Consider the following 27347-nt stretch of genomic DNA (forward strand, 5'->3'; position numbering starts at 1 on the left):
GGTGTGTTATCGCAAACAATTTTGACATTAGCTTAAAGGCTAACAATCGGGACCACACAACACAATGAGCGCTGTTTACCGCCAAGGACCGCGCTATTGTCATTGTCAAAACAAGATCGGTTACAATAAATCTTATTAAAAGCTAAACCGACCTCACACCACCATTCATGAGCTCCTTTGATCGAAACTCTGAAGAATAGCTGTTTACAGTAAATCCTTATTGCGAAAGCTTTTGTGATGTATGCATCTGCTCTACCTACAAACGAAACATTGCAACACAGTCTTCGATAGTTATTTTGTTACACTTAAAAAAGTTAAAGTATTTCCATTGATGTTTTAAACCGATTTTAGCCTTATTATGTGTATAAAGTTTATACACTCTAGGATGTACCAAGTAAGGAAGATTAACTTTTGATGGCGTTCAATTTCATTCACATCCAGTATCCATATCCACGCTTCTGCGATTGATTTCATCTAGGAGCCAGGATCGAGGCAGTTATAATTTGTGAGTTACAAACGAGGTTATCTCCACGTGGTCAGATAAAATAATCTAAATATAATAGTTTGGACTTTGCAGCGGTTCGAATCACAAACAATAACTTTTTAATATAACCCTTCCTTGGCAGTCGGGTAAAAAATAAGAAGCATTCAAACAACACACAACAAAGGATAAAGAGCGAGGTGCCAGATTCAATTCCCAGGCATCACTGATTTTTCATAGCTTTAATGGTAAAGCACCATCGTTAGGAAACCAACGTACGTGAGACATCGTAAAAAAATGTTAAAGGTATGTGAAGTCCATCAATCCGCACTCGGCCAGCGTGGTGGAGCTATGGGCTAATCCCTTTCACTCTGCAAGAAAACTCGTGCCCAGCAGTAGGGCCATAAGGACACTAATGGACTAACGACGAACGAGCTTCGAGCTCGAAAAAAATTCCTCGTTGCATCGCAAGTTTGACGCCTAATTTATTATTTGTACTTATTACTTAGTAGATACTATATTATTTGATTACTTGTTAATAGTTTTTTTTAGCCTAATAACTATAATGACACCCATTTCTGAGCATATTGCTCGGTAGCGTAATGTGCGGATTTACGTCGCCGGGGTGGTAATTGAATTCGAAGTTCAGCAAAAAAAGTCCTGCTATTTAAAAAAAATAGTACTGCACTCTAAAATATTTTTTTCACCCATCCTAAGACAAGTCCGGTACACAACAATGAGTTTCCCGCCCCCTTAATGGCCCAAAAACTAATAAAAATATTAGCTGTAACTAAATTTATTGCTATAACTGTACTGATTACAGCGCTACCTAGCGAGCCAATTGCTTACTAACTTGTTTGCTTGGAATTATCAAACAACAAAAAGTTACGCGCGCGAAACCAAGCGAAACGATTCTATAGTATTCAACATTTTCCGGGAGATGGCGCTTACAAGAAATACATTTTATTCACGTTCCTTTGTCTAGTTTTAGATATTGAAAAAAAAGAAAGTGATATTATTTATTTAATTTACTGTCTTCAATATTTCATTTTTAAAATTAAAAATTAAAATTGTTGTTAATAAGTAAAAGTAAATTTGTGTCTCTGTGAATTGTGTAGATCTGTGACGATAATAGACAGATAGAAGTGCATTCAATATTTATGGTAATCTGTGGCGTCAATGAAAATTGAAGAGCAATGCAATTGCAATGTAGTAGTGTAGAATCAGTGTTTGTTTGCTTTGTGTTGTGTTGATAGTTGTATGAAGCAATATTTATGACTTATGAGTGCAATATTTTAATGAACACATCGATATTATCGATCTTAGACCCAATTTTTATATCGTAAACGCATGATACTAACAAAAATACATCTTAGCGCGTACATGGGGTAAGTTGTCACAGCTTTGAAATGCACTTACTAAATTATTGGCCAAAAAGCTTCTGTAAGCTTTGATACAGAGTGCTGGTAATTTTATTTCATAACAATTTACTAATTATGATACGATATGAAACTAACTTTAAGATTAAGTAATTAGTTTGAAACTTTCATAAATATCGATTTTCCATTGTATTGAACTTTTCGATCTAGTTCACACTTGTAAATGCAAGTTTTTTATTGTTCTTATTGAAATAACATTTTCTGAAACTATGAAACATTCAGAAAATATCGCTTCTAAACGACTTTACAAGCCAATTAAATTTCAAATTACTGAATCTTGAAAGATTACACTTGATCAATTACTATAATATGTGCATTCCATAAGAATGGTCTCTTCTTCAAAATCCTCATTGGTTAAAATTACCCTTATTATTATGCTTTTAAAATCACTTTAAGTCTTTCTACAACAATAGACAAATAAATAGTAAAATTATAAAATGATAGTTATTAGTCATTAAAGTTAAACAGCATTAGTTAATTGTTCATTAACATACTAGCTTTGTTTTGCTTGTTATAGAATCGAACATACATCATCATACTAATGCTACAGTGCCACTGTTTGAAATCTAGGGAATATTCATAAAAATAAGCCTTTAGCTAGATTAGGCCTTTTAGGACCTTCTATATGGTCTGAGACACTAGAAATCATATTTGACCCCCAATAAATAGCTTGAAATATGTGATAAAAACTGCAATTAAGTGGACACAGTAGTAAATTAATGGTCAGTTTGGTGACATTTAAAAATTACTGTATATTAAAAGATAATTGGTATTTGACTTGATTTTGACTTCTCATTTATCTTAGATTTTAAGTATTCTAATTTTTTTTTCCACCAGATGCTATTGCAAGCTGTCCCTATGGACATTCAGCAATATTTAGGGCAATGTGTGCATTTATGCAAGGCACAGGTCTTGTGACATGCCCTCTAATCTCATTCGAGTAGGTCCTGGACTACTCTTCTTTTAAGTCTTTGCACACTGGGAAATATATTGTCCATAAGTTGGGATGCTAATCTATTTGGGTGGCTTTGTATCTTAAGTTTGTATGATAATGTTTTGTCACTTATTTCTTCCTTAATGGTTCTAATGCCCAGTTCCAGGTGGAGTCTTGCGTTTTTATATACCAAGGTTGAGTATACTATCGTTCTTAATAGTTTAGATTGAAATCTTTGAAGTATTTCCAAGTTAGAGGTCCATATTGGTTTGATTATGGTTTTATAAAGTAGCAACTTGTTTTCCATTGAGAGTTGACTGTTTTTGTTAATCAGCCAGTAATATTTTTTAATAACATTTTTCTAACCTGCTGTCCTAATGCTAGGCATTTTGTATAAATGTATTTTCTCCAGGTATCGGGATACATGCCAAGATATTTAGCTTCATTAGATTGTAGAAGGTCTCTCTGCGATTCAGTTCCTTTAAGATGATGTACAAATAACGATTGACAATCCTGTTAAATTTTAGAGTTTTGACATTTCACAGATATATTTGATACTGTGTAAATCCCCTGAAATTTATTGTCTGTCTTTATGATTCAAAAACTTATATTTTAATGGCAAATAACTTTATCAATATGTTATCAACTGACCACAAATTCCCCCACTTAAACTAATGTAAGGCAGAAGGCTAAACTAGAAATAGATAGACTGACCTTGACATACTGGATGCATTATTAAGGTCAAGACAAATGTGTACCGACAAGTACAAACTATGCTATTTGTAGTAAATTTACTACTTATTGGGAAAAACCATTAAACTCATTAAAGTAGCTGTTTTTAGCCATCACTACCTACATGATTAGGTGAAAATAGTTAACCTTCTTTACAAAATTACCTTGTAGTAAAAGATATAATGGGCTACAATCCATAGAGGTATATACTTAATACCCCCTAATTTTCAGAACACAGAAAAACTTAATGACATTTCTTTATGTCAAAAAGGTTTTCATTGTTTCCTTAAAAATTAATTAACCTATTATTGTGATCCATTAAGAGATTATGAAAAAGTTGGAAATGATTAATGTAACCAAAAAACTGAATTTATTTATATGCTAGGGGCATCATTTGAAGCCCACAATATATTCTTTGTGTATTGTTATTAGTTTAGTGCACGATTTTTTATTTCTTGTCAGTGCCATACTTTCCACATAATCAGATTATTTCTGAAGTCTGAAATTAAAATTGACTAATTACCTTGTTCCATCCTTTGTTTATGTTGATGAACTTATTTTCAAGTTCCCTATAACTCAACTTCAATTTCATACAAGAGATGTGGTCGTAAGAGACCATACTTTCTTAAATCGCATTACCTATTTGTTATTTTTGAAATACCTGCTGAAAATATTCTACATTTACTTAAGTCTGACTGACAGGAAATGCCTTAGAGATTAAGTTCTCCCTTTTGTAACTTGCACCTATATGATGCAATAAATAAATTAATAAAATGTATTTATTTGTATCCAATGAGACCATTTTCAAATTGTCAGTAAAGATATTATCTAGTAATATTACTACAGTATGTCTTCAATTAGGAAGATCCCCCACTCTTCCAAATCTCTACAAAGTACATACGAAAACTAGTGTCACTAGTGCCTGATATTTGTTACGTCGTCGCAAATATTGTCCATGTATTACATACCTTGTTAAGCGTAATGGTGACTCAATCGCAGGCTTCAATATTAACCGAAGCCTTGGTCATGATAGATCGGTCAATGAACCATAAAATATCTTCGTATTTCGGCCGATGTTTACGTATTATCATGTAGGTGGAACTCATTGGCAAGGTCGTATTTTATAGAGAATCGCTGGTTTGAATGTCAATAGGAATATTCATTCGTCGTCGGCGCATCTATTTTTTCGGACGTTGTTTTGGTATTTATTTGAAATAATATTGCAGTGATTAAGAATACTTTAGGTATCAAGTTGTGAGTGTGTCGCGTGATATTACGTATCAGTAGCCAGGCAGCTTTGATAAACGCTACTTTATTTGCGGTTTTTTATATCGTTCCTGAGTATCCCAGTCGCCTAAAGTAAGCAAATCATTGTTATTTTATTAACCTATATATTAATTTAATTGAAGTGTCTCTGATTGAAGTTGTTAGAAGGTTGAACGACACCAAGGAAGAGATATAAGATGTTTGTGTAGTGCAAGTGAGTGCCAATCTTATGTCGGACCCTCTACGTAACGTTCCGGCAATGATATTCTATATACAAGAGGATCACCGTGCACTTGTAATAAACTGATCGTTTTATTTTACTTCATCAATCATCATAAACTCTTTACTGACCTATTTTTGACATCATCATGAAAATCAGGCCATACTCATATGCTGTAGCCGCGATAAAATAACTAAACAGTTTCTAAAACGCAAATTACTCCGAAAAATCAGATACCTAAGCGTGTAATACGAATCTCGTATCTCTACAGAGAGAGTCGGAGGTTGAATTAGTTATCACGGCTTGATCAATGTATTAACTTCATCGGAACTTGCAAGGATCTTTTAGTTGCCCGAAATGAATACCAACATTAATTATTAAATGATGACGTAAGCAATCATGATAAACTACATGCACGTTTGTTGCGTAGCATCAAATGTAGTTTTCTATTCAATCACGCTAAAGAGGTGTCGCAGCTTCGGGTGCTAATTAATTAAGCAAAAATCCTAAACCAGGTCCGTTCTAGATTTTAGATTTTGCGCTAAGCTAAAACAAAGATGTTTTATTACCAGCACAGCTTTTTAACAATTATAGATTTCTTGGTATTCCACAAATTAAACCGGGGTATTTTTCGCATATATATGCCCCTCATAAGATACTTAGAGATCTCTCACTGGCATATATTAGTTATCCAGTTATAATGGGGGAAAATCCACATCTTACCGTAACGTCGATTGACGCCGTGATTCACTTGAACTTTTTGTTCTATTGCAAAACAGCATTCTTGCGTAAATCCCACTGCACTATCTTGTAATTAAATATAGACGTTTCTCTTATCTTTTTCTATTAGAAATTTCACGTCTAAAAGCGGTCGTTGACTTAACCGTTGACACCGGATGTATGCCAAATTCTACATACTGCTCTAAAATATAGCGATAATGTCCAGCCAGCAACTACTGTATCGTGAAACTATCGAGTCGAGACCGGAACCTATCGAGAGATATATAATTACCACCATATTAGCCATATTCGGGATTTGTATGTTCTGGGCTATTGTCCTCTTATCAAGTCCTCTAAGGGTATACACAGATAATAGAGAATCGATATGAAGTTTCATATTAACCTCGACAACGGTACATGCTTCATATATTAAGCATTGTAACGATGTACTACTACTAAGATCCTTTGAGATCCTCGCGTTGTAACGTGTGTACCTCTTACGTGTATTGGATCTCGCTGTAGCGATCATACAAACACTTTTTTTACAGATGAGCGAAGAGCGTGTAAGATGGACAACAAACGTCGAACGTTGCTGCAGAGGAATCGGCAGGCACTATGCAATGATTTAGACGTGAAGTATATCCTCGATGAGCTGTTCACCAAGAGCGTGATATCGAACGACGAGTTCGATCAAATTTACTCGTTGGTTAGTATCCTTAAGTTATGGTAGTACCGCTTGATGTATTTAATCTTTATGTAATGGCATTGTGATGTAGTATTCCATGTTGGGGACAATGACGTAATATTCCATTTTCGGTTTTATCTATTAAGTGTCTGAAGCATGTATTTATTAAACTGAAATTTTAATACATATTTCGGCTTGTCAGAATCGCCCCTAAATGTCGAAAGATCTAAAATTTAGAAATCTATGAATTATGTCTAAGTTAAATAATAACACATATTGTAATGAGGACAAGTACATGCCCCAAATTGTAACCGATTATTATATTATTAAACCCTTTAAACATGCCCAAATTTGCACAGATCAGTTAACTACGCATTAAAGGGAATCATTTTGAATCATGACTCATAATAATTAAAGCAATTATCAGGAAGTTATGAAAATCAAGACGCATGTGTTGTTCACTTAGTTGATTATAAGTTGTGTTCAGGTTTACTGAGTCACCTGCGATTACTTTAATTCAAGTATTTAAGATATGAAACAATAATTTTCAAAACATAATTCACAGTGTTACAGTTTACATGTAGTAAATTTTGTTTAGTTTGTGTTATCAGAATATACGCAATTAATATAAGTTTTGTGGTCAGAAACCAGATGACAAGACAAATAAATTTATTATTTCACATTTAGTATTTCTTCATAATGGTTGATTCACTATAATAGTATAGTCCTAATGATTAAATAGTAAAATCAAAGCAGTGATAATCTAGTGGTTAAGAAACTGGGCCGCGTGATCGAGGGGTCCGAGATTCAAATCCACATGCCACTCCATCCAATGCCACGCACCTCTGATTTTTCAAATTTATGTGCGTTATATTAAAAATCAATGATCACTTGCTTAAAACGGTCAAGGAGAATAACGCGAGAAAAACTGCATACCTGAAACACCTTAAAAAAGCTTTCAAAGTTCAAAGGTGTCTACCAATTTGCACTTGCCAGCGCAGTGGTTTATGGCCTAATCCTTCTCATATAGAGAGGAGACCCGTGTCCAGCAGTGGGACAGTAATGGTTTGATGATGGATTATTCAGTGTCAACCTCGTGAGACACCTATGACTGAAATTGAAATATAATGCCTTACAGATCAGAACGAAGTGGGTTATTACTACACTAAAATTATTACTTTGTCGTCATCCTATCACTATCCAACTCCTTACTTAGAATAATTAAGACTTTATTTCTAATCCTAACACGCAAATAACTTTTGTAAAATCAAGTGGTGTGTGATTAGTTTTAAGGAAATTAGACCTTAAGACTGGATTTTAAAACGTGTCTATGACTGCCGGTAATTATAAATTACCAAATAAATCAATAAAGGACATTCAGTGAACATTCACCTGTTATTACCATACGATAGTATTAATAAATTTGATTAACCAAATCTGTATTTTGTGCAAAAAGTATCTTAAATGTTCCTCATAATATAGGGTCTCAGACAATAACTAGATGAAGATGAGAGTTGAACGGATTCAGCATACTCGTTTTTAATGAAATGTATTTATAATAGCTCTGAAAATAAGCTTCTATAAGTCTACTTAATAACATGAGATTATTGTATATTATGATTTTTTTGACGGCTACCATTTTTATATACATACTACTGAGCACAAGTCTCTCACAGTTGTTGGAGGTCTGCGGTGTTATTAACGGAGGAAGGTACGGGCTAAGTGCCGTCCCGTTTGACATATTTTCAAACCGTCCATAAGGTCTCCGACAAAGTTCAACAAATGTAATCTAACAATGAAAACCTGTAACGAGATTAATGCAATCCGAAACTCGTAATCGCTCATGCTTATCCACTAGCGGTCACCCATCCAACTCACGCCAACTCTCGACATTGCTTAACTTTGTATACCAATTATGATGAACACAAAGTCGCACACGCGCTTTTATTCCTATAAATATTTGTTATTTTCAGACGAAACGGTCAGACCGTGTCAAGTACCTAATTGATACGCTGCTACAGAATGGCACGAACAACTCGTACGATGCGTTCGTGGACACTCTCATGAAGGACTACAGGTGGTTGTGGGATAAATTCATGGAGAACAACGAGCAGGTAGCGCAGGACAGCTTCGAGGACAGCATCAGCCGCGCCAATGTCCCGAGAGTGCCGCAACACTATGTGGAGAGGCGGACTGTGGTGTGTATTATACTAGTGTGCATATTGAAATATGTGGCAGTTATATTGTTATGAGCCACTGTAGTATTTACTGATGTTAGGCATATTTTGTATCTGATTTGAAATCGTACGACTTCAATTGTGAAGGTTTAGGAGTGCAACTTGGGACTATTAGATCTCTAAGTCCGGACAATTGTCAAAGCGAACCCGCTGTTGAAAATGGAGTGGTCTCAGTTACTGTTTTTATTTTTTGTATTTTCTCTCGCTCGCTCTCTCTCTCTCTCTCTCTCCAAACACGGGATATACTTGAAGCATACTCGACTAACCTGTTCTTCTAGTGAAATCTAGTGGATATTTTTTTTAATTTCTACGTTAAAAAACAAATGAAAATAATATTAATACATAATATGTTTTATTAATATTGTTGGCAAATGGTCACGTGGTCACGTGTATAAACTATTTTAATTATAAAAACGGAAACAATCACGTTATTAAGATATTACTTACTCCGTTGTCTAGTGGGTTGCATGTGCCTAACATAGATTAGTAAAGATACTTCGCCGCCTTGAAATTGAATGAAGCCGCAAATGGCTTATTATAGTAAGTTCTTTTTTTGAATTCTTGACAAATAAAAACATTTTTAGAGAAAATTTACGAATAAATAACTAATACTGCATAATTTTCATGATAATTAAAAAATTTATAATAATAATTTCAAATATTTTAGGGACATTTTAGCACGGAGACGTGACAAAACTTTTTTAAGCAACTATTTCAATTCTCAAAACTGAGTACATTTTCTTGTTAGGAGTGAGTAATCTTTACTAATCTATGGTGCCTAATGACTTTAATAGCGTCTTGTAATGATAACTCACCTGTTTGCCACCAAGTGTATATAAAACTTATTATCCGCGAAAAAATAATCTACTTACTTACTATATGTTTTAGTTAAGTATAAGTTTTTTATGTAGGATGGAAGTAGCATAAGAGCTTAGCAATATATTTGAAAGGTTCATGTTAGTGATGAGACAAATAAGAAATACCAACCCTAACGCATTAAATCTAGAAGAACTATCCCTAAATAATGGTAGAAGGAGCATGGTCTGATGATATAAAGTGTTCACTGGAATCGATGGGCTTTGGGGCTAATACTCTTATACGTACATTGTACATTCCTAGTAAATTCTGAAGAGCAACGCCATAGCTATAGTCTGATTCATAATTAGGTGTCCAAAATGTAAACAAAGAAATGTCACTGTCAAAATTAACAAGAAATAAAAACTTTAACAAACTCAACAAAAAACGAAAATTTAACAAATACACACAATTTAACAAACGCGTTATGTAAACGAGAAAACATTAGAGTTCGATCACAATCACGAAAATGAATAATAACAGTTACGAAACTTAAAAATGACAGCACAAGAAATGTCTTGGATTCCGATTGTGTTACCATTATCCCATTTTAATTTTCTACCATAAACTTTGTTTTTTATTATTACTGTATGGAACGAAATTGAGGTGATAAAAATATTAGAAAATGTGAATTAATCTTAATTTATTTAGATTATTATTTTATTATTGTTGTATTACTTTAATATCGACAAAAATAAAAACTACTTGTGTCCAAAATGTAAACCTTTGTTTACATTTTGGACACCTAATTATGAATCAGAGTATAGTTGACTAGCTGCCTGAAAGTAAAATCCAATACATATAAGCACAGGTGCATTTAACAATCAAACACCCTTAAAACATGATATTACACGAATTTGCACTTGAATTACATTGACGTTTGAAATAATCTTGAAAAATAAGTACCATATTATAGAGATACTAGCTGATACTGATTTTTTCCCTGGGCGACTAGTACTTCCAGCTTCGAAACTGCTCATTCACTAACCTTTGTGGTCCTTTTTATTTTTAGTGCCTATGAAACTTCAATCGTAATATTTCTTGTTTCATTTAAGGAATTGCGAATCGCCGAGGAACTAAGGCTCTTAGTGCGTCACAAAATCCTAGTGTTGTACGGTATGTCCGGTTGCGGTAAAACTACCGCCGCAATAAGTGTCCTCAGGAACAACTCCGAATTAATTACGAGCAACTTCAACGGTGTTGTGTACTGGCTCAATTTTGGCAACTGCAAGACTGAAGATGAAATCATCGCCGAACAAAACAAGTGAGTGACTAATGATTGTTTCCTCTGCGCCTTCGGTTTTCTTTTCTTATTTTATATAAATTGAAGCTTAGAGGCTGTTTGGCAAATTGATATAGGAAATCTCAATTTTTTATTGGTTGCTTGCGCTCAACTTGCTTGCTGATTGGTTAAAACTTACAATTTATCAAAAGGCAATGTTCCGCCGGCTTTGTAACGATTATAACGTATCGAAAAAAGCGATACGAAGTCGCATAGGAGATAAATTTGTTCATCTTGTGTACATACGTAGTGATAGATAAACAATTATTTACTGGTATACATTTCTTTATTTTATTACCACAAGAATCGAAGTTTTATAAAACATTATGTTCACAGCCCGCTTTATCTTCTTTTGTTAACGGCGTCTACAACCATGAAGGAACCATGAAAAAAATAGAAATAGAAAAAGAATATTTTTAGATTTTAAATTTTGTACTACATTTTCCTCAACTTTGACTATTCGCGGTGAAAAAAATGTACTGTACTATAAGTGCTCGTTGGACAAAAAATATGTCTAGTTAATAGAGATTTCAGAAAGGTACCACACTTACTATTTAGAATTGATGAAAAAAGTTAAGGGACCGAAACTAACTAAAACGTAATGATCGAGTTTTTATTAAAATTACGTTTGATACCGGCTCACAACGTACAAAATCACACATATACATACATATACAAATATACACTCGTTCATTCAATGGTCTTGTTCCGACTATTACTAAATCAATCGTTAATTTAATCACTATACTTCCGTCATCGTCCCAACTGACGAGTATATTTATGACCCTCGTAACTCAACTGATTCAATCATCATTCATCTTGCACAATATGCACAAATGGATTTGGTATAGGAACATATAATTTAGTTATACAGGAATAGATTAAGATTGAGTAGTACCTAAAAGTTCAAATTAATGTCCATGCAACGGGTCTTACTTTAATTTCTTGTAAAATATTTTCTATTTTTAAGGTAACTTATATCTATTATTGCTAGGAAAAATTCATGATGGCATGATGGCTGTTTTTCAATCGTGTAGCAATTACATTTTGGTCGTTTTAAATTCATAAAGTGGCTAAGTGAATTAAATCTAGCTGGTTCTTCAGGAAAATATTTTTTTTTTATAATATAGGAGCAGCAGACGAGCATGCAATCCACCTGATACTAAGTGCAACCCCAGATAGAATTAGATATTCCTACTTGAGGTCGGCCACAGATGCGCCGCTACCCCTGAGTACTACGCTGGAACGCCTCGGAAAGTATGTCTCCCTTACCACACCCTTCAAACCAGAACCCAGCAGCGCCTAACACTACTGTTATGAGACAGAAATAGGTATGGCGGTAGTGCGCCGGAGTTGAACCACAAAGGGTTCTCTTCAATTACGGTTATTTACGATTTTGTAGGCTATACCGCAAAGCGTCCAGCTCAAATATGCACGCGTCGATATCGATGTCGAGTATCGGCTCCAACGCGGATAGCCAGTCGTTTTCCAACTACGACTGGACGTGGCAGGAGATGCGGGACCGACTCAAGTCCCAGTTCTCTGAGCCGGCGATCAAAGACGCCCTACTGGTGCTCGACGAACTCAACGACAAGAAGTGCCTGGACGCCTTCGACATCGGCTGCAAAATACTGGTCACGACTAGGGATGCCGATGTTGTTGCTAGCTACCACCCACAGATTATAAAGGTTAGTTTAGTTACATTTTGTATTGAAAAATATATTTTGTTACTGGTCACCTTTTGTATTTGAAGTAATATCATTTAGGTTGTAAACAATAGATACATATATTACATATGTCGCTTTTTAGGTTAGAAAATAAAATTAAATCATTAACTGTTTTTGGAATTGTTGAATACATATATTTAATAACAGACAAATAACTATTATCCTTACCACATCCTTCAAACCAGAACACAGCAGCTCTTAACACTACTGTTAAGCAGAAATAGGTGTGGCCGTGGTGCCGTCGGAGTCGAACCACATAATGTTCGACCGCCTTTAGATTACTACACCAACAACAACTGATAACAGAACAATAAATAATAAAATTTCCAGATAGAGAACTCATTCTCAGAATCGGAATCCTTACAACTGTTCTCATCCTGCATCGACGTGGATGTGAAACACCTACCTCGCCAGGCGAAGAAGCTGCATGAGATCTGTAAGGGCATTCCCTTCTACATCGCGCTGATTGGCGCCGAACTGGCCCAGAACAAGGAGAAACTCGTCCACGATACCCGCCACTGGAATTATTATTTGAAAAAACTGGAGAGGAAGGAGTTCTTTTTGTAAGTTTTTTTGTAAAAATGCGAAGAAAACAAGTTTTATGTTAAAAGTATAAGATTGCATAGCAAGTTTCGGCATGTTTATTGCATATAAGATTGATTGTAAAGGCTTGAGTTGGATAGTGTTAAAAATAATAAGTATATTATCTATTATTAAAAACTGTTTACCTACTTTTTGTGTACTCTTTGTAGCTAGAAAAAACTTCGTTTTTATATTTAATATTTTTTTGAAAGAATAACCCATAAAATTAAATATTATGCACTTTATAACTTGTATGTTTTTACAGTTATACAAAGAACAACGATCAACCAATAAAAGCAGTGGAATTCTGTATTAACTCGCTACCACCGGACATATTGCCGCTATTCAAAATGCTTACAGTACTTCCCGAAAACGCAAAGTTCTCAGCTCCAGTCCTCAACAAACTTTGGGGCAAGGACGTATCAGAAGTGGACTCTATCATGAAACAGCTCACCAGAAAATCGCTAATAATAAGTATCTACGACCAAGAACAAAGGAACTATATCTACGAAATACACGATTTGATTATGGGCTGCTTGAAAAACAGTTGTAGTGAAGAAGAATTGAAAAAACTACATTGTAACCTGTTAAAAAATTATGGATACGACGTCATCAACGCTCCGGTGGAAATAGAGGATGATGGGTACATAGCGTTTTATATTGGATATCATATATTACGTACGAAAAATCAGAGGAACATGTGGAGCTTGTTCGGCAGATTGTTTCTTGATTTGAGATTCCTCGGCAATAAAGTGAGGTTGACCGGCCCGGGTGACGTCATATCAGATCTGCAAAAGTACAACAGTTATATTGCTGAACATGTGAGTAATATTTTTCGTTTAAATTTAGTAAAAATATAATAGCGGTAGATTGTTGTGAATGTATTCCTTATATCTGGTCCACGCTCACGCATACTAGCACATAATTAGAGCGTAATACATCGCGTGATACGTACACATCAATTAAAAATCGAACGAAAAAAGTTCGTATCTCATTTTATCCGCATCGAATAATCTAAAAAATTGAAATATTTGTATGTAAGTAGTCTGGTTATTGTTAGTTAGTGTGTTGCAATATGACAATTTATAAAATTAAACTTTCATGCAATGAAATCGGGTTTAAGGCGCAGCTTGTATTATTTATAGAAGACATACTAACCAACATACGACGATATGACAGATACTAACCGGTGACGGTAGCTAATGGACATTTGAGCCATTTCCAAATACTAGTCCTCACCGTGTGGTTGAAATTCGACCATGATAATCAATTTAAAAAGTACTGGAGACTATTTTGTCCTATCATATAATTTATACCATGATAATGCATCTGTCATAATTCCATGTAATTTACTTTAATATGAAGTCGAACATAGATTTACAGGTTACAAGTTGGCTAAGGTTCAGGACTAAGTTAGAACTTCTCATGTGATTAATGTCTGATATTAAAGGTCTCTTATAATTTCCTTCAAGGAGCAGAACCAAGAAACTTTATTACTAAGCATCATAAAGTACCTGAGCACGCACGGAGCTGATTTGTACAAATATCCGTACACCGACATAATACAGAGCATTCTGCAACACGAGAACAAAGGAATATTATACAACAAGGCGTGTGAGGTCGCTCAGGAACGATGCGCCAAGAATGAACTTTACTTTGAGTTCCTGTAAGTAATATAATAAATTTTAAATATAATAGTATAATAAAAGTATAATAGATTTGTTCTAAGCACTGTAAAGACACAGTAGTGCAACTTTCATTAGGATCATTTACTACTAGTATTATCTACTATAATTTACTCATTACACTATAACTTATCATTTGCATGTGACTGTATCACATCAAAATGATAAATTATAATGTTTCATTTACAAATATTATAAATATAGTATGGTTAAACCCGTAATTATATTTTTTTAGTTTTAGCGCGCTTGTTATATGAGGTAAAATCTTTATAAGTGATATTTTCATAAAAATCGCAGGTCACATGACAGACTTCAAATTCAATATAATACTTAGGTTTAATTTATTTTATATCACGGCGTGCGTAAATTGACGTTTTACGCACGCTTCGCGTGCGCAAAACCCCCATTTCCGACCCCGTAATATAAAATTTTATACAACACGCGGACGAAAAATGTTTTTCTGACTCGTGTGATTGCAGTCCTCGCCTGCGGCTCGGCCTGCAAACTCACACTTGTCAGAAAAAAATTTTTCGTCCTCGTATTGTAATGTACTATTATAGCACTCTGTGACCTAAACCCGCATTTTAGCCACGCATTTCTGTGTCCAAAGTAGCCGATTTTTACACCGTACGAATATTAATACACTACCCTCACAGTTGAAAAAAATAAACATAGCTATGAACGTTTCATACTTTTAAATTCCATTTAAAAATTAAAAGTGAGTAATGAGTGTTTTGTTTAAAGCTATAATTATTTTATATATTAATAAATATTTTGGACGTATTTATAAATGTTTTTGCCATTGTGTACATACTAAGCAATAGCATCACTATAAGACTAACTATTGGGCTTTATCGAATTTTATTGTTTGTTTTGACTGTGTTTGTTTTATTTTCGCTACACACCATAGTAGGAGATATTTAAATTAGGAATCGTTATCAAAATTAGCCATAATACTACTAGTAGAATCTCGACTAAGCGACCTATTTGTTGTCGTATTTGTGGCATTCGGATTATCGAAAGTTTGGATAATTGAGTTTATGAAGAAAAGCTATTTAAACCGATTTAGGAAGGTGATGTTTTTCGACTATATGTTTGTTACGTATGTATTTTTCATTCTTTGGCAAACTCAAACGACTTCATTAATTTTGATACATGATGTGTCGCTGAATTCGTCTAAATTGTGGCGATAACATAGGTTATATTTTTAGCAATCGGGTTTTTGTTTTTTTTATAGTAAATATTTTGTTGCAATTTGGCGACTTTCCGGAATTTAAATGCACAAGTCACACAAAATGTGGCTGATCTGTAAGGGTTATTACAAAGTTACTTGTTCACGTTTCACAATCCGAACAATCGCGAATATTTATAACTAAGGTCCGGATAATCGATTTTCTACTGTATCACTAGTATTAGTTATGTATTAGTACATTATGTGATTGCTTATCATATGTTTCTTTAATACGCCTGTATGTAGCCTAAATGGCTTGATAGATTTCGACGTATGTGTGGTGTTAGATTTGTCTTTATCACAAGTGCAGAATAATTACTAAATTTTCTAAATTTCAATGGTTTTGGTTGTGTCACATTTTTATTGCTTTTTTAGTTCATAATTTTTAGTTTCAATCATTTATAAGTTTCAAAATAATTATCATATTTTTTCATATTTCTTCACAAGTATAAGCGGGTTTATGTCACACGAGCTATAAAATAGTATACGATACTTGTGACAAAAGTAGCCTATTATCTGCACGGCGTTTAGCACCCTCGCTGCGCTCGGGCGCTAACTTCACGCCGTGCGAAAATAGGCTACTTTGGCCACGCGTATCGTAATGTACTATTTTACACTGCTGCATCTTTGTGTTATGTGTAAGATTATTAATACAAAATTTTAATTTCACATAACAACAAAACTAACATTGTAAATAAACACAGCATTATGTCATTTTCATCTTCACATCCCAATTGTTTTTAATTTATTTTTACATCCATTAGGCATGAACAAAATGTAGAGGAAATCACACCTTCCACTATAGATGTGAAGCAAAATATCACTTCAGTTTGTTTTCTTCGCAACGATGTCCTCGTCGGCACTAACGGTGTGATAAAGGTAACCTATTTGTCTAACATCATGATATTTCATTAAATTTATTCACTTTTCATTACAACACAATTTACTCAATTCTTTTTATTTTTTTTTTGAAAATGTTTTGTGATAAAATAACTAGTTTTTCAGATAATATAATAGCTATATTTCATTTTAATAGAACAACATATTAAGCAGATATATTCATGTAGGGATAAAAACAGGAACAGGCTAGTGACGTTATAAGGACATTGGTGTTTTAGGGCAATGATAATTTAACTTAATATTAATTGAAACCTTCCTATGGATTTTTCTCACTGCCTATAGTTTCATATATTTAATTTATTAGATTAAATAATACTGTATTCTACTTTTACTTTTGATGTATTTACTACTATTATTTTTTGTGAAATACAATTTCATACAGGATCAATTTTAATATTACGTTGCTTATTTTAATATTGCGCTCGTTTATACTCAATATTTATATATACTACTAGCTGACCCGGCAAACGTTGTGTTACCATATAAATAAAAAAAATTAAGGGTAAACAACCCATATCACTAAGGGTTATGAAAAATAGATAGTAGCCGATTCTCAGACCTACTGAATATGCATATAAAATTTGGTGAAAATCGGCAAAGCCGTTTCGGAGGAGTACTGTAACTAACATTGTGACACGAGAATTTTATATATAAGATGTTTAAATAGGCCGAACTTAGGATAGACGTTACTAAATGTTCTTAATATTAAAAACAAGTTTATTGCTTAAGATCTACGAAATCCACCCGACTTATTTTAGTATTTAATAATTTTATCTTTCCAGTTCTTCGACATATCAACGAATAAGCTGAAGAAGGAACTAACGACCACGTCTTCTCCAATAAAATGGATCGGAGCTTGTCCTAAGAACCCGCCGCTAATCGCCGCGCTAGGGTACGATGGAGTCATCAAGATCTGGTATATTGATGATGTGGAACAGGATCACGTTATTGAAGAAGGTAACGTATAAGAATAATGAGCATGATGACAAATTTTGAAAACCTTTTCTATAATGTACATACATGTCTATCCAAAAATCGTATTATTTCTGCAATAAATTCAGTGTTAATGAAAATAATAGCATATTTTTATACTCATTTTGAATTAAGCTCGAAAACGCTCGCGGATGTCATGGTGTCCTTTGGTGACGTCACATTAGACCCTCCCATACAAAAGTTCAAGCAATTCAGTGACATACCCCAAAATGACGTCATTCGCGCCCCGATTAGCGTTTCATACAAGATGGATGACTGCAGTACGACGACAGTACTTTCATTTTATTGAAAATATAATAAATCTTAGTTTTTTTTTAAACTGGGTTATTTTTGAGAATCCTTTCAATATATTGTTTTTACTTAAATAATTTATTACTTGATTTTTGAATACTGTCATCATGCCTATTGTCAAGGCCTTTATACATTTTTCTCTCAATATTAAGAAGCCTGGAAAACATCCTACCACCTGCTCGGTAGAAGTACCTACTACCATGTTGACTCATGTAGATTTATCTGCCCATGATGCAATTTAGCAGCTTTTTCGTAGATATCTCGAGCATAAAGGTTTCTGTAGTTCTACTCAACGTTTTCCTTTACTATTTTAAGCATGTAACAAATAATTTCTTGTACCCAAACAAAAAAATAAAACTTAACCTTCTACCACTATGAGAGACTTAAATTTTATACCACTATCTACTACTTGGAAGAGTTTAATTTAAAATAATTATTTCAGTCAAAAAAGCAGTGATAGCCTGGTGGTTAAGAACCTCGGCCTCTCGATCGAGGGGTCCGAGGTTCAAATCCCAGGCACGCACCTCTGATTTTTCAAAGTTATGTGCGTATTAGAAATTAATTATCACTTTCTAAACGGTGACGGAAAAACATCGTGAGGAAACCTGCATACCTGAGAGATTTATAAAAAAATCTCAAAGGTATGTGAATATACCAATACGCACTTGGCCAGCGCGGTGGACTATGGCCTAATCATTCTTATTAAGAGAGGAGACCCATGCCCAGCAGTGGGACAGTAATGGGTTGTTGATGAATTTCAGAAGCCGAAGACACGACGGACTGCAACTGGGGCAGTACGGTCACGATCACGCCCAAACTGGGCCACTTGATCAACTGTCGGTGGGCGAATAACGACAAAAAACTGTTTGCACACACCTCAAGCAAAATTATCGTATACAGTCACACGGGACAAGTACTAAAGGAGTATGAGTTGTTCCACGATAGAGAGATACTGTGCTGCATACCCTGTAACTATGATAGGGGTTTGGTTGTGGCTACCATGAAAGGTGGAAACCATTTGGAGATAGTCGATCTGGATACGAAGGAGAGGGAGATTTTTGAAGAGACTGATACGGTGCTCAATATTATCGCGGTGCCAGGTTTGTTTTAGCCAGTTAAAATAGTAGCTCATTATTGATAGATCAATTTCTTTACAGTGTTAATGCTAGATTATATAGTTTTAGTACAACAAGCCAAGCCACTTGAATTATTGTATACATGCCAAAGATTAAAATGACACACTGTCCACAATAACAATCAAAAATAGTATTGATTATACAGGGTGAATTTTTTAAATAGGCCTTCAGGGCCAAATCCGAAACTATAAGGATAGCTAAAAATGCTGAAAGGAATTACGAGGCCGACTTTGGTAAAAACTAAAACTACATCATTAGATTTTTTAAATATTTTTTCCCTAGACGGGAATCGAACAAGTTCATTTTGAAAAAAATACATCCACGATATTATTCCACTATCTTATAGATTATAAAGATCAAATTCTGGAAAGTAATGGTAAATGTCAAACTAAAGGAAAAGCCTCAATTTTAAGAAAATACATATTTTGTCAATATTAATATGGCAGTTAAGTCCCCGCCATTCATTAATTTAAACATTTCGCGTATTAACAATTTTTGTGGTCTAATGTTTCAAATGTTTAAATCATTCGAAAGCGGTCGTCTTTTTATCCAAGAATTTATATAATAGATTGTAACTTGATATGCGCGGAGTTTTCTTAAAATTCACCCTGTATATGTCAACAGGTACCTTAGTTTCTCAATTCTATATACATATATCTTATTATCTTAAATTCTCTTACAGGCACCAACAGAGTTTTAACACTTAAACCGAAAGATGTAACGGAATACGAGCTTAGAACACGTGTGAGTTTGAACAGCCCCAACTGCAATAACTGTAGGTGTAAAACAATAATAACCTATGACGAAATCAAAGACTGTATAACCTTTATATCGATAGCCGTCAACAAGAACGGTACGCTGTTGTTCGTTTCTACAGACGACAGTCGGATTATTTGCGTTGATTTGAAGAATTATACGCATGTTTTCGATTTAGAGAACCGAAGAGGGTGAGTTTACCTTTATTTATGAAAATAATCATTTTTATTGGAATAATTTTTAATTATAACGTATTTTAATTATAGCGTATATATATTTAATTAGCAGCGCATAGCACTGCCGTTATTAGGCGAAAATAGGTATGGCGGTGGTGCCTACAAAGGGTTGTACCACCTTCAAGCTAACCCATAAAACAGCTGTTATTTAAATTTGCAGGAATGTTGTGTCCATGGCAGTGAGTGAAGTGATATCAGTAGACGACATCGTGCCCGGTGTGGACGTGCTGTTGACCGGAACTGAACCTGTTGAGAATTCCGTAAAAGTGTGGTTCTTGGATGCCTCATATGTATCACAGAAAACTCACAAGAACGGGTAAGTTACCCTGTGTTTATTTCTTTACAAAATAATGATTTAAAACAAATCGAAAATCTATTCTTCCTGATTATTTAAATATGAAATTAGTTAAAAGATAGAATACATTAATGCAAGTTAGTTACGTAGTAGCTTCCTCCACTAATCCACATAAGAGCAATATGGTAAAACATTATTTATTTGCATTAATCGTAATTAATTGCTGCCATAAGATTTTTTTTTTGGAAACACTGCTAGTGCGCTCTGAAGTTGTTGCGAGCAGTAGTAGTATTTTGCTATGGCGACGCGATTCATATCTATATTCAGAGCGGACTAGCAATTTAAAGACTATACGTACATTGAGGAAGGAGATTTCAAACTATCGTAGTCATCACGCCTATTATTTATTTATTTTAGAAATGGCCGCCTGACGACAAAGTTCGACGTGAGCTTCGCGGCGGCGGTATCGCCTGTAACCCCAGTGAGCACCGCCAATACGCCCAAGCGGAACCGATCCTTCGACACGCACTCCGTCGAGAAGCCCCGCGTCGCGCACACCATGAGCCTCGACCGACACGCCCTCAAGCCCTTGAACCTCAAGGGCATCTCCAACGGGGACGACGACAGCCTGCCTCAGCCCCTGTTGGCGGTCATCGACGATAGAAATCGCATACAGGTACGTCCTAACGTAATAGGGCTACGGCATCCCATGCCTGTCGTAGGAGGCGACTAAAAGGGGGCTTCCGGGGTTGCGGGCGGCAAGAGTGGGAGCTCGAACCGCCCAGCGACCCCGGGGAAGACGGCGGTATGTGTGGTCGCATACCGTCGTGCACACCAGAAGGTGTGGTGAGCGTCAAGCTCACCTGGGCAGAGCCCGACGGGGCAACGCGCCGAGAGGACTCCGGTTGCGTTCCGTTGGAGATCCCGGATCTACGCAGCGCCCAGCTGACCACCAGGGGAGTTTTAGTGCGGTAAGAGTCCCACATAACCCTGTGTCGCTCCCATGGTACCGGGTACCTTTTTGAAAGTTTCCCCCTCGTTATAAAAAAAAGGTATGTATAGATAAGGTAAGAGCCTAACCTTGATTTTTATTTGCATAAAATGATGTATTGAATGACTATGTTAAATGTATATATTAAATTTAATACCTTGCCAATATAACAATTATTATTAATAACAATGTATTTTTTTTTTCGAAGTAATGTAGATGACGGTGTTACTATGAAATTGACAAAAAAAACATTATAGCAGCAGTATTTATTTTTTTAATTTATCAAGCATATTTATAAAAACGGGACTATAGTCTGATTCATAATTAGGTGTCCAAAATGTAAACAAACAAATGTCACTGTCAAAATGAACAAGAAACGAAAAATTTCAACAAACTCAACAAAAAACGAAAATTTTACAATTATTCACTATTTAACAAATGCGCAATACATTCGAGTTCGATTACAATCACGAAAATGAGTAATATCAGCTACGAAACTTAAAAATGACGGCACAAGCAATGTTTTGAGTTCCGATTGTGTTACCATTATCACATTTTAATTTTCTACCATAAACCTTGTTTTTTTTATTATAATTACTATATTGAACGAAATTGAGGTAAAATAAATATAAGAAAATTTGAATTTATCTTAATTAATTTAGATTATTATTTTATTATTGTTGTATTAATTTAATATCGTCAAAAATAAGAAACTACCATTTGAAAAGTATTTTCTTGATAGGTCAACACCTTTGTTTACATTTTGGACACTAATTATGAATCAGACTATAGTTGTGCCAAACATTTAACAGATAGCATTACAAAATTTAAATCTGAACACGAAATAACTCAACAGTGTGAACATCAACAATAATCTATTTAAATACGATACTTTCAGATATCACGCGGCAAGAAGCTCTTAACGGAGATATCACCAGACATCGACGAACAAATCACAACCGTGAAGATATCACCCTGCAACCATTACATCATATATGGTCTTCGATCGGGTATTGTACAAAAATATACGTTGCGATCCAAACAAAACGTTACCATAATGGACTTGTACAGCCCTGTGCGGTATTTGAACTTCGTCAGTAGCAACATAATGATAGTCGCCGGGGAAAACAAGTGTCTGATGGCATATAGATTGATGGACGATAGTGAATGGAAGACGGAAATGTTACAGCGAGGCAACGCCAATCTGGGCTCGCAGGAAATATTGAACGATATGCAAGGTAAAGATAATATATAATTATATAAATGTTATAAATATAAACCTTATAAAACTGTTCCTAAATGCTGGTGAATTAAATGATTAAAATTATTAAAGTCCCTTGCTAACTCTGTGCTGGACATGGATCTCCTGTTACTTATTAATTTTTATTAAGTAGCATTTATTTTCTAGTAGAAAAAACATTGCTAAATTTTATTATTCATAACTCCCATTAGAGAACACAAGTGAGATTAAATGATGGTGGTGTCATACTTACATTAATAAATTTAGTATGTGCTTAAATCATATTTATTAAATTGGTCCCTGTAAATCAATTCGTGGGCGAAATTACATACTACTATATGTTATTACAGGAATGAAAATAAAAAAAAGTGAACACCAAGACAGACAGGACAGAGGGTCATCATCTAGTAGCAATACGAGCATTTGCTCCTCCGATAGATACTTCCCGAGTGATCATAGAGGCCGGTCTTTAAAGGAAAGCGGTCTTATCGATTGCTATTGGCTAAAAGACACCGGCCTCATCACAGTGGAAGATAACGCCACTGTGAAATTGTGGGACGAGAATCTAAAACTCAAGTGCGTTCTCAACGGCAGACAGAAGGATGTTTGTATCACATGCTCTGCGCTAGAGAAGAATGTCCTGGTTATGTGCGACAGCTGTAATCGAGCGTTTCAGGTACGATGCGTAAAATTCTTAATTTGCAATAGTAACATCGTCATTTTTACTTTACGTAAAAATCTGTCATTAATTTATATATAAATAATATTTCCTTCCAGTGTGGAATCGAACATTATCTAAATGGAATTCTATGTACAACTGCTTAATATTTTTTATTGATATTAATAGTATTTTTTCCAATATTCTTCCTAGACTTTCGAGCTCAGAAAAGATCATAGCACGCATCTGTACCTGATACAAGACTACCGCCTTAACAACAGGATCATGTCTTGCGACCTTACCGCCGATGGGAATATACTGGCAATGGGGCTTGACTCTGGCGATGTAGTGGTACGTACTTATATTAGAGTCAAATGTATGTCAAATTCCTAATGGAAAATAACAGTAATAGCAAAAGTGGTTAAGAAACTCGGCCTCTTGATCGAGGGGTCCGAGATTCAAATCCCAGGCACGCACCTCTGATTTTTCAAAGTTGTGTGCGTATTACTAATTAATTATCACTTGCTTAAAACGGTAAAGGAAAACACCGTGATGAAACCTGCAACCCTGAGAAATCGTAAAAAAAGGTTTCAAAGGTATGTGAAGTCTACTAATATACAATTGGCCAGCGCGGTGGACTATGGCCTAATCATTCCCATACCCAGCAGTGGAACAGTAATGCGGTGGTGATGATGAATAGAAAATAAATTATATTTCATCTTTGGTACCTAGGGTCATTCACAAATTGCTACTCCTTAAAAGAAAATTGAACTGTCTTATACTACTTATGTCGTGGCCATACCGTTCGGAACGAAAACGTTTAAGTAAGGATCTCTACGTATTTACAGTTTAGCCCTATGTATTCTTTTTGTTAGAAAAAAAATATTATCACCAAATTTCCTCCTCTAAAGAAAGGTAACTTCAAAAGCGCGTTAATTACTACAGATATCCTTAATTCTATTTGTGTAATCGCATATTTTCGTTATCAACAGTTATGGAACGTGCCAAACAAGCGTCAACTGAGGCTGTTGAAGCACCACAAATCCAAAGTGCAGTGGTGTTGTTTCTCGCCAACACCGGACAAGCTCTACCGAAGTACCACAGTGACGTCACCGTCTTCCAATATGTTCCTAGCGCCCTCGTTCGAGGCGGACGATGAACAACCGCCTCTAGTGCTCGTCACGATGGCCTCTGAGATCGTCTGGTGGAACGTCACTTACGTTATCCGCACAGCGCATAAAACTACATGGAGGTAATATAAGAAGACCTTTATAAGAAGTATTTTTACAAAAACATTAAAATGGTACAGGTAGTTTTATATTAAAAACTATGAGAAGCTAGACTGTAGTAGCTGGAACTTTATTGTATACCAATAGTTTTTGTAGTTTTGTGCAATCTAATGTTGTCTTTTTTATAATTTTTATTGAGTACAGTTCTGGGTACATCCCTGGCTGAGAGACATATCTCTAAGTTAAGAGACTTGAAGTGCACTCCTACACCCTACTTTAGTGGAAATTGTTGGCATTTTATTTATTTTAGGCCCATTAAAGGCCCATACTATTAAACTCTTCTTCATACATCAATAATTAACTTTAATTAATTAAATGTATTAATTCTAGGAATTTGAATGTAATAACACCTATAGCGAGCCCGTTAACGGTCCGTAACGAAATCGTGCCCGTAGACAACGCGAACACAGAAATAAATTGCAATTTCTTCTTTGGTGGAGCCCTGTTCGGCGGGAAGCATTGCTGGAAGGAAAATTGGAAACACAAAAAGTGAGTTGAATTCTTATACCCGTATATCAAATGTAGAGTAATTGATAAAATACTACTTCTAATATGTAATAACTAGCTGTTGCCCTGGGGTTTCACCCGCGTTAAAATGAAATAACGCGGGTGAAACCGCGGGACACAGTCAGTTCTAAAATATAAGTAGCCTAAGTTACTCCTTATTACATCAGCTTCCTGCCAATAAAAATCCCGTCAAAATCGGTTCAGCCATTTCAGAGATTAGACAGAACAAACAGACAGGCAGACAGACAAAAATTGTAAAAAATGTTATTTTGGTGTATTTAGCGCATATATATTTATATGCATGTATTAAAAAGTGGTTATTTCAATATTAAAAACAGACACTCCAATTTTATTTATATGTATAGATTTTACAGATTAATATAAAATTCGCTGCCGTTTTCAAGGTAGACGATGGTGATAATATATTTAGAATCTTGGTTTTATACAAGCATAAAAATGTAAATTACAGTTCTAAATTCATGATGTGCTTCAAAAATGTACAAAAATACAAGCGTCTGCAATTAGAATAGACTGAAAATTAAAAGTTCTTTTAATGTTTTGCAGGAGCAAGGAGGGTTCAAAACGTCAAGAGATGCTGGCCTGTATCAAGCTGTCCGGTATTAACGCTGAGAAGATCTGTATAGACGATAAGTTCTCCTGCTTCGTCACAGTCGACAACGCCGGCCATATACACATCATGAACCTGTTGATGCCACGCTGTACGTAGCACGAACTTACAACTGGTGTCATCAACAACCCATTACTGTCCCACTGCTGGGCACGGGTCTCCTCTCATAATGAGAAGGATAAGGCCATAGTCCACCGCGCTGGCCCAGTACGTATTGTAGACTTACTTTTGAGATTTTTTTTTATAAATCTCTCAGGTAGGCAGGTTTCCTCACGATGTTTTCCTTCACCGTTTAGCAAGTGATAATTAATTTCTAAAACTACTGGTGTATCGATCGGCATAGTGGACCAGCGTGGTGGAGTATGCTCCTGTTTCCTTTTTAGCTCTGACCTCAACATTGGAGAGTAAGGATATAAATTGTACTTTGGCCAAATTCGATGCAGAATAATTGCCGTTCCTAGCAAACATACACAAGTTGTTTATCAAAGATCATTGGTGTTCAAATTTCTATTATAAAATTGATTATTGTGGACCACCTTTAGGCACAATATTATAAAATATGATTTGATTTATTATTTATTTTACATCGAGATTGGTCAGTTTGATTAAATGTATGGATACGCATATTCACGCACACCATATTAAATTATATCAGTGATTATTATATTAATTGTTAGGTGTCAATTAACGCACATAAAATCGAATTCCTAAGTAAATTTAGCTCAAGTAATCATTATTAAATTGTGTAAGATAACTTGTTACTATGTGGAATATGATATTGGCATGACAGGTCATGTTTGAAAACGTAATTATTGAATTCCTTCCTTTTGTACGGTTCCAAATACATGAAATAATCCTAAGGGGTTAGTCAATATCAAATATTTCAGGCAGATTAAAAAAACCTATATATTGTATTGTTTAATTATGATGTTGTCAATTCATTTAATATGTTTTAAATTCGTTATAATTACCTAGTGATTTTCTTTGTAATTAAAAATGTGTTTAAGTAGGCAAATTTTATTTTTAATAATATCGAAAAATAGCAAAAAAAAGTAGTATAATGTTATAGTATAATTTTTGATACAAATTGCTTGATGGTATTTTTTAGCTCAAAAACATGGTGTTCTTATTTGTCAAAACATGAACAATATGTATGTAATGGTGAAGCAGTAATTAGTTGTAATATTTTCAATAACACTATACACATAGTAACTGAAAAGTCTAACGCCAAAGGGCTTCTTTGCGTATTAGACTTTAGCGTTTCCAGTGACGATATAAATTAAAGGGACTCATAATAATAATATGAGAATACAATGGAAATTTTGCACTCCCACGTTGTAAATGTAAGGCC

General features: G+C 34.8%; 1 protein-coding gene across 2 annotated transcripts; it reads left to right on the forward strand.

Moving 5' to 3' along the window:
- Positions 1–1661: 1661 nt before the first annotated feature.
- On the forward strand, positions 1662–26214 carry Apaf-1 (protein). Of its 2 annotated transcripts, none has more exons than XM_073076728.1 (20): positions 1662–1869; positions 6341–6498; positions 8451–8675; positions 10625–10833; positions 12254–12539; positions 12909–13141; positions 13426–13981; positions 14633–14826; positions 16841–16955; positions 17759–17933; positions 19022–19360; positions 20079–20343; positions 20549–20704; positions 21101–21359; positions 22573–22912; positions 23265–23590; positions 23786–23923; positions 24565–24824; positions 25192–25350; positions 25933–26214. In XM_073076728.1, the coding sequence occupies exons 2-20, from the start codon at positions 6361–6363 to the stop codon at positions 26093–26095; spliced, it is 4536 nt and encodes a 1511-aa protein (XP_072932829.1). In that variant the 5' UTR covers positions 1662–1869; positions 6341–6360; the 3' UTR covers positions 26096–26214. The 2 variants fall into 2 exon arrangements, with proteins under 2 accessions (XP_072932829.1, XP_072932830.1); XM_073076729.1 differs by having other exon boundaries at positions 14639–14826.
- Positions 26215–27347: the final 1133 nt, after the last annotated feature.

This window comes from Epargyreus clarus, unplaced genomic scaffold (assembly GCF_041222505.1).
Source record: "Epargyreus clarus isolate Ecla_fem2 unplaced genomic scaffold, WU_Ecla_fem_2.2 ptg000009l, whole genome shotgun sequence".
In the NCBI taxonomy this organism is placed as follows: domain Eukaryota; kingdom Metazoa; phylum Arthropoda; class Insecta; order Lepidoptera; family Hesperiidae; genus Epargyreus; species Epargyreus clarus.

Coding starts and splice junctions, on each gene's coding strand:
- Apaf-1 (XM_073076728.1), top strand. CDS start 6,361: ATGGACAACAAACGTCGAACGTTGCTGCAGAGGAATCGGCAGGCACTA. Junction 14,827..16,840: donor GAACTTTACTTTGAGTTCCT/GTAAGTAATATA, acceptor TACATCCATTAG/GCATGAACAAAATGTAGAGG. Junction 25,351..25,932: donor GAAAATTGGAAACACAAAAA/GTGAGTTGAATT, acceptor AATGTTTTGCAG/GAGCAAGGAGGGTTCAAAAC.